The sequence below is a fragment of the Sceloporus occidentalis genome, unplaced genomic scaffold, assembly GCF_023333645.1.
Source record: "Sceloporus occidentalis isolate IW3139 unplaced genomic scaffold, rSceOcc1.0.p SCAF_3, whole genome shotgun sequence".
Classification (NCBI taxonomy): domain Eukaryota; kingdom Metazoa; phylum Chordata; class Lepidosauria; order Squamata; family Phrynosomatidae; genus Sceloporus; species Sceloporus occidentalis.
In genome coordinates, this window is record NW_028316983.1 from 184,415,998 (window position 1) to 184,429,426 (window position 13,429).

The 13,429-nt window shown below is 40.4% G+C and overlaps 1 protein-coding gene across 12 annotated transcripts in view; it reads right to left on the reverse strand.

Annotated features, from left to right (window-relative positions):
• Window positions 1–13,429, reverse strand: part of PTPRM (protein tyrosine phosphatase receptor type M) — a 625,500-nt gene that overhangs the window by 366,928 nt on the left and 245,143 nt on the right. For all 12 annotated transcript variants that reach the window (XM_089517070.1, XM_089517069.1, XM_089517061.1 and 9 more), the window contains exon 6: window positions 5,273–5,447. In XM_089517070.1, coding sequence (XP_089373196.1) covers window positions 5,273–5,447 — 175 coding nt within the window. The remainder of the gene's footprint in view (window positions 1–5,272; window positions 5,448–13,429) is intronic.

Below are 13,429 nucleotides of genomic sequence, written 5' to 3' on the forward strand. Positions count from 1 at the left end.
GATTTCCTGCATGGCAGGGGCTTAGACTGGATGGCCCTTGCAGTCTCTTCCAACTCTGATTCTATCTGTCCAAATTTCTTTTAAACTAAGCAGAGCTTTTGATTTCACACAAACTCTGGTTAGTTGGGTTGGCAACTTGCAGCCTTCCGAATGTTGTTAGACTTTAACCCTGGTCAGCCCTACCCCTTGTAGCCAAGGTTGAGAAATTATGGGAATTGCAGTCCGATAACATCTGGAGGGCCACATGGTAAACATCTTCGTTAGACTATGGTTAGATAAAAAGCCATGTTTGATCCCAGTTTGGGATCCTGGGTTGTCCGTGTCAATCCTGGGTTGTCCAGGTCAATCAGTACCCTGAATTCTGACAGGATGAGGAACCATGGTTATCTTAAGAACAGAGATGAAAGCATCAAAATTTTTTGTGGCTCTGGCACTGAGGGGAAAGGGAGTATGTGAACCTAAGCTCCTGAGTGCAATGTAAATTAAAGTGCAATGTCTGAAAAGTCCTATCATATACTTACTTATCTTTATGTAATAATAATTATTTCTATCTAAGAAATACATTATATGTCAAGAGGTCCCAAATCACAACAAAATACATTAAACAATATTTCTATATGAGACACCAAAATTATTTTAACAAATAAAATAATTTAGCTATTAGTAATAATTAAGCTGAAATGAGAGGGGGAAACCCTCTATAAATCTCTAATTTCAACTCACTGGTAACGTGACAAATTAAAAACATACGCTTTACTGAAAATATGCAGTTTTCTGGGAAACATAATTAAACAAATGTAATTCCTGTGTAACTGCCTATCATTAACAATGTAAATGAGTTTAAAGAATCTATTATGTTGTTATTTAAATATAATGTGTTTCAAGGTCACTACACTGTTTAAAATGGGCTTTTCAGGTTACAAGGAATGACCTGCATGAGGTCTCATAAAAGCTATGGCACAATCAACAGGGATTACCATAATTACTTCATCACACTACAAGTAGCTAATGGGATTACACCCTAAGGGTAAGCAATTATTCGCTGTACACAGTGTAAATGTGCTGAGAAAGGTGGATAAGAGCAAATATTACAATGCCTTGATAAATAACTTCATACATGGTAGGATCAAGGTCAACAGCAGTATGTTGCTACAACTTTTTTTAAAGACTGCAGACATTTTCTTTCAATCTCTCTATAATAGGCCTATAATTCTGTTCTTGCTTTCTTATCTTCCTCCTTTTATAAGAGGTGTGATTTTATATATATATATATATATATAGAGAGAGAGAGAGAGAGAGAGAGAGAGAGAGAGAGAGAGGGAGGGAGGGGGGGGCAGGGAAATGTCTAATTTAAAACAATGTAAGCCACACTGATAGCCTTTTGGCTGAAGAGCAGTGTATAAATACTAATACTGTACTAATACTACTACTACTACTAATAATAATGTGTCTTGTACAGAAATCTCCTCCAGAATTTTTATTTCTGTTTTGTCTTCTATATATGCAAGTTTTAGTCATTTGCAGCAGTCATTGAAAGTACCATCAAAGAATATATATATATATATATATATATATATATATATATAAATATAAAAATCAATTGGGATTAGCAGGATAAACTTTCAATATTGTTTACTCTTACTGTACCATTACATCATAGGTCAAGAGTTACATCAGTTTTGTCCCTTGTTCTTCTACCAGCATAGACATTTCATGGACAAAATAGACCAAATGCTTCCCCTTTGACAGTTCAACTGTTTTCCACTTTCCACAACTCCCTTTTCTGTTTGAAATATCACACCAGGGAAAGATGTTCAGTTTTCATTTCATCCTAAAATCTGAAGGTGTCTCTTTGCCTCATCAGAATGTACTGTTGCAGCTTTTGGCAGCTGAGCATATGTTAACTGAACACACTGCTGGCCAACAGTTTAGGGCTGTGGCTTCTATTTTATAAATGGCAGCTCTGATAGTTTAAGAATCTGAAGAGATATCCATTGGAAGTTCAAAGAAGGTAACAGTCATCAGGGGAGGAGAGGGCGGGGGGAAAACAGCAAAAATAAACTCCCAAAGGTTTGGACTTCTGAAAGAAAAACTTCTGAGATTTCCTATCCAGAGTTAGCTGGGGAGGGCTTTGTGCTATACAAGCTGTTCTCTAGAGATCTACTGCCCGCTCAAAGTATGTTTACTAGCTTCCAATATGCTCAGCTTGTGTATTTGTAAATAAAATAACTACTAAAAGGACACCATATGTCTCCAGTGCTGTCAAGCAAAGGATACTAATCCCTGTAGTACATCTAGAATTTTTCACTCTTTGGAAGTGGGAGAACATCACAGTATGATTTCACCAGGGATAACGAGATGCAAATGTGTCCCATACTGCAATAACTTTATTTGATAAGCTTCAGAAGAAGATTTATATTGATCCTGAATGTGCACTACATTCACAATACAGATTAAGAAGACATCAACATTCATTTCTTTTAACAACTACATATCAACACTGTCTTCCAGACTGCATCTTACAAACAAATTCAAAGTTATAAATAATTCTTTCTGTATACAGTACTTCAAAATGGCTTTAAATTGCATTTCCTTTATAACTTATTAATATACACATGGGCCGCATCCGTACTGCAGAAATAATCCAGTTTGACACCACTTTAAGTAGCCTGGGTCACTGCTATGGAATTCTGGTAACTATAGTTTTGTGAAATCTTTAGCTTTCTCTGTCAATGAGCTCCAGTAACACAACAAACGGCGGTTCCCAGAATCCTATAGCACTGAGCCATGGTAGTTAAAATGGTGTCAAACTGAATTATTTCTGCAGTGCAGATGCAGCCATAAAGATTCACTTCCCCAAGTCCATCATATTCTTCATGTATCATGTATGCAATAAGCAGTTGTCAATTCACAGAAACAAAAATGACAACTTCTGCATGTACAATATTCTATGTCTGTTTCAAAGCTCCAAGGGTTTTGAATCGTGTTCAGAGTTAATGAATTTGCAGTATCGACCCTTGCCATTCATGGTTGACCGTTCAAGGAGGTGATGCAATAAAAATATTATTACAACATATAATTAATGCATCCTTCAGGGAGGGTAAATTTCCGGAAAAACTCAAACAAGCAGTGGTTAAACCACTTCTGAAAAAACCCTCCCTTGATCCCTTAATTCAAAATAACTACAGACCGGTCTCCCTTTTACCATTCTTGGGCAAGGTGATCGAGAGGGCAGTTGCATTGCAACTCCAAGCTGTCTTGGATGAAGCCGATTATCTAGAGCCATTTCAAACTGGCTTTAGGGTGGGATACGGAGTTGAGACAGCCATGGTCGCCTTGGTTGATGATCTCCGTCTGAGCACTGACAGGGGTAGTGTGGCCCTGCTGGTGCTTTTGGACATCTCAGCGGCTTTCGATACCATCGACCATGGTATCCTTTTGGATCGCCTGAGGGAGTTAGGTATCGGGGGCACTGCACTCCAGTGGCTCCGTTCCTACCTCTTGGGCAGGTCCCAGATGGTGGTGCTGGGGGACAGTAGCTCTTCAATAAGAGAGCTGACATCTGGCGTTCCTCAAGGCGCCATCCTGTCCCCCATGCTGTTTAATATCTACATGAAGCCGCTGGGAGAGATCATCCGGAGACATGGGGAGCGGTGTTATCAATATGCAGATGACACTCAAATCCATTTCTCTATGTCTCCGACTGTTGCAGTAACGGAGGATGGTATCTCCCCTCTGAATGCCTGCCTTAAGTCAGTAATGGGCTGGATGAGGGAAAACAAACTCAAGCTGAATCCAGAGAAAACGGAGGTGCTGGCGATAGGTTCCTCTGGACCGGGAAGGGAAATTTGTTCACCTGTCCTGGATGGGGTCACACTCCCCCTAAAGGACAAAGTCTGCAGCTTGAGGGTACTCCTGGATTCGTCATTACAGCTGTCATCGCATATTGATGCGACAGCCAGGAGTGCCTGTTATCAACTTTGGTTGATACGCAAGCTGCGTCCCTGTCTGGAACAGAGGGACCTTGAAGCAGTGGTACACGCACTGCTAACCTCTCGTCTTGATTTCTGCAATGCGCTCTACATGGGGCTACCCTTGTACCAAGTTTGGAAGCTTCAATTAGTTCAAAATATGGCAGCCAGACTGGTCACTAATATATCTAGTTTTGACCACATTACACCGGTACTAAAATCACTTCACTGGCTGCCAATTAGCTTCCGGGCACAGTACAAGGTGTTGGTTATTACCTTTAAAGCCCTACATGGCTTGGGCCCGAGTTACTTGCGGGAACACCTCTTCCTACACAATCTGCCCCGCACTTTGAGAGTTTCAGGAAAAAACTTTCTGGAAATACAAGCCACCAGATTGTGTATAACCTCTCAAAGAACTTTCACTGCTGTTGCCCCTAAATTGTGGAATAGCCTGCCGGAAGAGATCTGTCTAACTACCGTCTTGGACACTTTCAGGAGGGCTGTCAAGACAGAGCTCTTCCGGCGGGCATACCCTCCTGATCTTAATTAAGACACCATGTTATCTGTCAGATTGATTCCCTGTAATTGACTACTGTAGCATGTTTTCAATTTTTACTGTTCCTGGATTGTGATTGTACTTTAAGTATTGTATTTTATGGTATTGCATTTTATGATTGTATTTATGGTTTTATCAGGTTGTAAACCTGCCTCGATCTGAAGGGAGAGGCGGGGCAATATAAACAAAACTATTATTATTATTATTATTATTATTATTATTAGATTTGCAGTCTTGATAGTGGACCAACAAGGGAAAACTGGAGTTTGGATGAACTCTGGATTACATATGACAAGCACTATGCTGGCATATGCTGGTCAACTGCTCCTACTTGCAATGGGAATGGCTCATCACACCAAAGGATTTCTATCTGTAGTTTATAATTCCTGTGGTTGATCACAGCTCCTGCTCTGGTCTGTATCCCTATCAATAAACCAAGAAAACTACCCTCACCCCGACCTGCCCCACATCCTCAGACAAACCCTGGACTGTTTTTCTGCTTTGCTGGAAGAGGAACAAACCAGGGGAGCAGCTGTTTATTCCCAGTTCAGGATAAACAAGCAAAATCCTGAAGATTGTTTAGCCACTCCCACTGAAAGCAGGAATGCCGGAGTCATATACACCACTGTTTACTCACTTTACCTGTCCACAGCAATTTTGGGGTTTTGTGTTTCCTTGACTTATTGTGCTGTGAAAATTGGACCACTTTGCCCTATATGAACATATTCAAGAGTTGGTGAAATACCTTTCACAATCAATTCCGCATAATTTGACACTCCTACTCCTCCTTCTGTGCGAATCATACACCGGTAATTGCCTGCATCCCGTTTGGTAGCATTCACCACACTGAAGGAAGCTACAAATCGTTGATCATTGGAAATTTTCATGTCCTTCAGAGGTGCATCTCGTACAAGCAGACCCTGATGAAAAACAAATGCAAAACTCAGTATTAAATTTTAAAATAAATTATTGCTGGAAAGACGTTGCATTTGTCAAACACTGTTAAATAAGAATTAAATTAAAGCTGACATCGAAATTAGCACATATAATACTTATTTTCAGTTTGGATGAAACAATTAATTAACACACATCTAAAATATCTAGCACCTCTTTTAAGTCACTGCAGATCTTGTATTAAACAAAGAAATGATGGAAGTGTGCTTTTATAATTTGTTCTTGCAGTACAGAACAAATTAGCCGTATTCAAACAAAGATGCTGAACAGTTCTAAAACTTGTGCCACCACTTTCCTTTGGCTTGTTAAACTGTTTTGTCCCAGTTTTCACTGTTGCATAAAAATTTTGTAGATCTCTGTCTTAGAGGATGAAAAATGTGGCAATTACCAGGCTGGCTTTGAACAGACTAGATTAATACATATGATTATCTACAGGTATTACAGAAAAGAAAAGGAAGAGAAAGCACCCATACTGAGGTGCTGGGGGCAGGGAGCTCTCTCAGGTTTACATAAATGTGATTTATTAGACCCAATGCATTTCAGGAAAGGTCTTCTTCAGAGGTAATCTGTGCTGGGTCTAGATAATAAATCTATGTGAACCTACAAACTCCCTCATTTTATTCATATATGTGCATTTTAGCCTATATTTCTGCAAATGCACTCAGAATTGTTTCCAATGAAATAGCAAATGACAATTAAAACAATTAAACAAACAATCACAACAAAACAGGGGTCAGTAAAGCAACAAAATAAAATGCCACAATAAAACTAATACACTGTAACACATTAAAAGTCTTGAACAAATCAATAGATTTCTACCTTGCATCAGAAGGAAAAGAAAGACAGGAAAAATGTATCTCAAAAGGAAGAGTCTTGCACAGATGTCATGCCACAACATAAAAGGATTTTTTCCATTATGACCTGCCTTATTTCTAAAGGTTGAAGGACTCAGACTAGCCTGAGATGTCGATCTTAACAGCTTGGCACATCCATATGGAAGAAATGGCCTTCTCAGTAGCCAAGTCCCATGCCACTTAGAGCTTTGTCAATTAAACCAGCATTCTACTCAGAAATGGGCAGGAAGCCAATTAAACACTTCAAAACCTGCAAGATGCATTTCATATATTCAGAAGCAATTAATAATTATTCTACCATATTTTGCACCAGCTGTCATCTTTGAAGAAGTCTTCAGACCTAGTCCCACATGCAGTGCACTGCAGTATCTAGAGAAGATGCACTACAGCTACATCCAACATCCTATCTTCATGTTGTCACAGTTTTGCAAACAGTGTGCTAAAAAGATCTGAAGCTAATGAATTAGTTTTGAGTGGGACAGTCCTTCTATATCTATTTTTTTTTAAAAATAACAATTAATAGTTATAATTTCCATCTTCACAAAAAAGGTAATTAGTTGTTGATACAATAACATTTTTAGAAATAATCCTTTACTTCCCTACTTCTCGAAAGTAGTTAGAATGTTTACTTTAAGTTGATCTGCTGATTTCATGCAAAAAAACATATTCTTGCTCACCTTCTTTTTGACTAAACACCTACCACAATCAGCATGAGGCACAGCACAATCCAGTATGTGAAACAATGCTATCTTTCTTCCACCATTTAGTGAAGTCATAAGTAGAAAACTAAGTAAACGTTACAGTTATTGTGCAAAAACAACAATGTTGTCCTGTGTTAAAACTTAATCATTATGTAACGTACCATTTTACTATACTACCCTCTTATAGCACTGCTATTCCACTTTGACTGCTCTGGCTGCCTCCTGTTACATTCTGAGGCTTGTAGTTCACTGAGGCCTAAGAGCTCACTGGCCGAGAATTCTAAATGCCCCTCCATAAACTGCAAATCCCAGAATGAATCAGGTGGCAGTCAGTGCAGTTGAAGTAGAATAGCAGTTTTGGGTGGGTTTTTCGGGCGATGTTATAGAAAAATGTATTCCTGATGTTTCACCAGCATCTGAAGATGCCAGCCACAGATGCTGACGAAACATCAGGAATAAACTCTTCTACAACATGGCCACATAGCCTGAAAAACCCACAAAAAACTATGGATGCCAGCCATGAAAGCCTTTGACTTCACATTGGAATAGCAGTGCTATAAGAGTATGGTGCAGTAATCTAGTTAGTTATATCTCCATATATAACTTTACTTCCAAGCTCTTCTTCTTTCTACTATCACATGTTATCTAAGAGAAGACCTGGAAACAAGAGAAGGATGGAGATGATGCAGAATACATCAATATATCCTTAAAACTGGTATGTTTACTGTGGAAACTGCATAAGCAGGGGAAAAATCTCTTTTGAGAATTAGGGACTGTACGATTAAGAGCACATCTGAGCATACCCATTTTTCCCCCTACTTATCACAATGGTGATATGCTTTCAGAATTTCCTCTTCATCTTTAGACAGAAATTAAGTTTTAAAAGTATGTATAAAATCTGAGAACCTCAGTTTGTGAATTGGAAAGAGCAAGCCCTGCCTTTTGTTCCACAAAACAAAACAGAGAACCTATTAAGGAATTGCTGAACTCAGTCCATTAATGATGGTATTCAGACAGCAACATGTTGAAAGTAAACTTAACGTGCTATTTATAGCTTTTGGAAAGCTTCAAATAATGCCAACATTAAACGGACTCTTGTACATAATTCATGAGGAAAAAGTCAAGGTTGAACAGGGCATTACACCAAAGTAGTTCCATATTAAGCAATAAATAAGAAATTTTAATTTCTTTAATAAGTACAGCATTAATGAAAACATTCAACTTTTACAAGTGATTTTATGGCATAACCTATTTAGAACAGTGTTGAAATAAACCACTATGGAACACAAGGTGCTGGGCATTGTCCCCTGCTGCTAATAAACCTCAAGGACACACTGTAAAGCCTGGGTTTCCCCTAGCAAAAGGAATGGCGGTCAGCTCTGTCTTACAGGGTTGTTGTTAATCATAGTCATTTTATACAAGGCTTGACTGGTAAATGACATGCAATCTTCACACAGAAACAGATATATGTACACCTTCCCGTGGCTAACATAACATAAATAATTTATTACAGGAGGATGGATTTAGCTTACACTTTCTTCTTCTTGCAAGAATAAACTGCAGTTTCCAGAATATGTTTAAGTATTCTGTTTTGTTAGTCATTCTAATAAGTATATACTCTTAAAGAACTAACTGCATCCTTCTGAAATGCAACACCCACAGCCTTTACCTCAATATGCTTTAATGCTTTAAAAGCAATGCCTGCCTGCATCCATCCATCCATCCATCCATCCATCCATCCATCCATCCATCCATCCATCACTGCTGTTAACTGCTCTCGAGTTGACTTCGACTCATGGTGACCTTGTCAATGAGACATCTCCAACATGCCCTGTCCCCCACTGCTCTACTCAGGTCCTGCAGGCTCAGGCCCATGATTTCCCTGGTCTAATCTACCCATCTGGCATGTGGTCTTCTTCTCTTTCTACTGCCCTCTACCTTTCCCAGCATCATTGTGTTTTCCAACGAATCATGCCTTCTCATGATGTGATTAAAGTATGACAATCTCAATTTAATTATCCTGGTTTCCAGAGGGAGCTCAGGCTTGATTTGTTCTAGAGCCCATCTGTTTGTCTTCTTAACCATCCATGGTATCCTCACGACTCTTCTCCAGCACCACATCTCAAATGAGTTGATTTTCTTTCTATTAGCTTTTTTCACTGTCCAACTTTCATACCTATCCATCGTGATGGGGAATACAATGGCTTGGATTAGCCTCAATTTAGTGTTCAGAGTTATATCTTTGCACTTTAGGATCTTGCCTAGTTCTCTCAGAGCTGCCCTTCCCAGTCCTAGTGTTCTTCTGTTGATTTGAATGTTTGATTTAAAGTATGGATAATCTGTTGCACTATTTCAATCTTCCCATTATCTAGGATGAATTCTTGTAGATCTTGCATGGTCTTTTTTTTTTTTTAAATTATTTTTTATTTTTGGTTAATGTTCAGCATTAAACCTACCTTGGTGCTTTCCTCCTTAACATTGTTCAGTAACTGCTGCAGGTCCTTGTTGGTTTCTGCTAGTAGCATTGTTTTGCCTGCATATCTTAGGTTGTTAATGTTCCTTCCCCTGATCTTCACTCCTCCTTCTTCTGACTCAAAGCCTGCTGTGCATACAACATTTTCTGCATACAAGTTGAATAGATAGGGTGAGAGTATGCAGCCTTACTCGACTCCTTTGCCAACTGGGAATCATTCTGTTTCTCCATATTCTGTTCTAAAAGCAAGTTCTTTTCCTGAGTACAAGTTACGCATCAGGATGATCCAATGTTGTGGCACTCTGATTCCTCTAAGAGGAATCCATAGCTTTTAAAGATCTATGCAGGTAGAGGCTTTATTGTAGTCAATAAAGCACATGCAGATTTTCTTCTGGAATTCCCTGGTGCGATCCATTATCCATTGTATGTTTGCAATGTGGTTCTTAGAGCCTCTTCCTTCCTGAATCCAGCTTGCACCTCTGGGATTTCTCACTCCATACATGGTGGGAGTCTTTGCTGCAGAATTCTGAGCATAACTTTGCCTACATGGGAAATTAGTGCAATGGTTATGTAGTGAGTGTCTCCTTTTTTGTGAATGGGATTGTATCATATACCTCTCTCTGGCATTTCTTCGCGAACAAAGATTCGGGAAGGACTCATCCCATGCTTTCTACAAGTGCGTTGATGACTAAAAGGCCGATCCGAGATAAACAAGTGCATTTGCAGAAAGCACAGCAGAATGTCTCCTTGGGTGATGTTTCCAAGTTGTGGTTCTTTCTGCATTGTCGTTTCTCTTTGAGACTTGTTCGGCGTGAGTTTTCGAAAAAGGCTGCAGCATCGCAGATAGTGCGTCTCCATGCCTCCTGATGCGAGGCCAGGGCAGACCATTGTTGGTGATCCATTTGGCCAAGCCTGAGGTGTTGTTTCAAGGAGTCCTTGTATCTCTTCTTTGGGGTGCCCCTCTTACGCTGACCTGTGGCGAGTTCACTGCAGAGTATTATTTTTGGGGGGTGATGGTCCTCCATCCTAGAAATGTGTCCTGCCCAAGGCAGCTGCGTTCTCAATAGAATAGTCTCAATGCTGGTGATCCCTGCTTGCTCAAGGACAGCAACATTCATCACATAGACGGTCCAGTGTATATTTAGAATTGTGTGTAAACAGCGCTGATGAAAGCGTTCAAGAAGTCGTAGGTGTTGGTGATAGGTGACCCATGTTTCAGACCCATAAAGAAGAATAGACAGTACAATTGCTCTATACACACTGATTTTTGTGCTTCGCCTCAAGTGTTTGTTACTCCAGACTCTTTTGTGAAGCCTTCCGAATGCACTATATGCCTTTGCTAGTCTGTGATCGATCTCTTTATCAATCTTGGCGTCTGAGGAGATTATGCTTCCCAGGTAGGTGAACTGCTGAACGGACTTAAGCAAAGATTTGCCTACAGTGCTGTGGGGATGATAGTGTTCTTCCTGTGGTGCAGGCTGTTAGAGAACTTCCATTTTCTTCAGACTGACTTCCAGCCCAAAGAGCTCTGCAGCTGTAGCAAAACAAGATGTTAGGCGCTGCAGAGCTGCTTCTGTATGGGCAACAAGGGCAGTATCGTCAGCAAAAAGCAGCTCACGGACTAGAGAGTTTAGAGTCTTGGTGCAAGCCCTCAGACAGCTTAAGTTAAACAAGCTACCATCAGTACGGTAGCGTATATAAATGCTGTCTTTTTTTTTGAGATCTGCCGTAGCCCTTTGGAGCATCATGCTGAAGAAGACTGTAAATAGAGTTGGAGTGAGAACACAACCTTGTTCCACTCCGTTAATTATTAGAAAGGGCTCTGAAAGAGCATCACTATATCTGACTTGACTGTGCTGGCCTTCGTGTAGCAAGATAATCATTTTAAGGAATTTAGGGGGTCATCCTAGTCGTTCCAGGATCTGCTACAGACCTTTTCTACTCACAGTGTCGAAGGCTTTGGTGAGGTTGACAAATGTTACATAGAGTCCTTTATTCTGCTCTCTACATTTCTCTTGCAGTTGTCTAAGGGCAAAAAACATATCTGTAGTACTTCTATTAGCACTAAAGCTGCATTGGCTTTCAGGTAGAAGTTCTTCTGCAATGGCAGGAACTAATCTGTTCAGGAGTATCCTTGCAAGGATTTTTCCAGCAATGGAAAGCAGTGTTATACCTCGATAATTTGAGCAATTGGATTTTGCTCCTTTTTTGGGTGATGATGACTGCATCTCAGAGATTTGATGGCAGTTCGCCTTTTCCCCAGCAACTAACAAGGAGCTCATGGAGTTTAGCATGGAGTATATGACCTCTGTATTTCCAAGATTCAGGTGGAATTCCATCAATCCCAGCAGCCTTGCCGTTTTTCATCTGCTGTATGGCCTTAAGGGTCTCTTCCAAAGTGGGAGCTATGTCCAATTCCTTTTTCATCAGTTGTTGTGTCATATGTTGAATAGCTGAACCTTGGACTACTCGGTTGGCACTGAAGAGACTTTGAAAGTGTTCAGCCCATCGGTTCAAAATGGAAGCTTTATCTGTAATTAGTATTTGACCATCTGAACTGTATAAGGAGCTTTGGACCTGGTAAGCAGGTCCAAACACTGCTTTAAGAGCTTCGTAAAATCCTCTGGGATCACCCAAATCTGCACAACGTTGTGTCTTTTCTGCTAAATTGGTCCACCACTTGTTCTGAATGTCTTGGACTTTTTCTTGAAGTTTACTACATGCGAGGCGAAATTCTGCTTTATACATGGCAAGATGGCTGGGCGAGGTGTGCCTGGTGAGCAGTTCTCTTCTTTGCCAACAGCTCATGGATCTCTTGACTGTTTTCATCAAACCAGTCTTGGTTTTTCTTGAGGGAGAATCCTAAAGATTCTTCCGCAGACTGCAGGATGCCGTTTTTGATATGTTGCCAAAGCACTGTAGAGGAAGAAACTGTAGGAGGGTCTTCAAGTTTTGTTCGCAAATTTGCCTGGAAGGTGTCTCTCATGGCAGCTTGTTGAAGATTGTTGACTTGGAGTCTCCTCTTTAAGATGCCACCCCTCTTAGGTTTGAGCTTAAGATGAAGGTTTAGTTTACATCTTACAAGGCGATGATCTGTTTGACATTCTGCACTGGGCATCACTCGAGTATGATGGACATCGCAAATATTTCTCTGGTGCACTAGAACGTAGTCAGTGAGGTGCCAGTGTTTGGATCAGGGATGTATTCAAGTTGTCTTCAAGCTATCTTTCTGCTGAAAGATGGTGTTTGTAATAGTCAGCTGCTGTTCTGCACGGAACTCTAGCAGAAGGTGATTGTTATCATTACAGCTTCCAACACCATGTTTGCCTAAAACACCTTTCCAGGCTTTGAAGTTCTTTCCTACTCTGGCATTGAAGTCACCACGGATGATGATTTTATCTTCTGCAGGGACATTTTGTATGAGGTGGCGTAGGTCTGAGTAGAATTTGTCTTTCTCTACAGTGTTGGCTTACATAGTTGGGGCATATATACTGAAGAGAACAACATGTGGGAGGCATAAGGAGATAATGTGATCAGAATGTCCTGATGGCAAGGTTTTGAGTTTGGAGGCAATGGAGTTTTTGATCATAAAGCCTACACCTGAAAGATGTTTTTCAGTTTTGGGTTCGCCAGACTAGTAGTGTGTGTAGCTGGCACCGTGTTTTTTTAAGGCTGCCTTCCTCGTGGAGACAAACTTCACTAAGAGCAGTGATGTCAATGTTAAGTCGTGACAGTTCATGGGCTATTAGAGCAGAATTACGCTCAGGACGTCCACTATCTGCAGAATCTTGCATGGTTCTGATGTTCCAGCATGCAAATGTCAGTCTATTTGCACCTTTGGAGGCCGGTGTATGCCTTTGTTTCTTTGTCTTTGTTCGACCAAAGTCTTGAACCGCCTGCATGCAGGGTTGGGTCTGCGG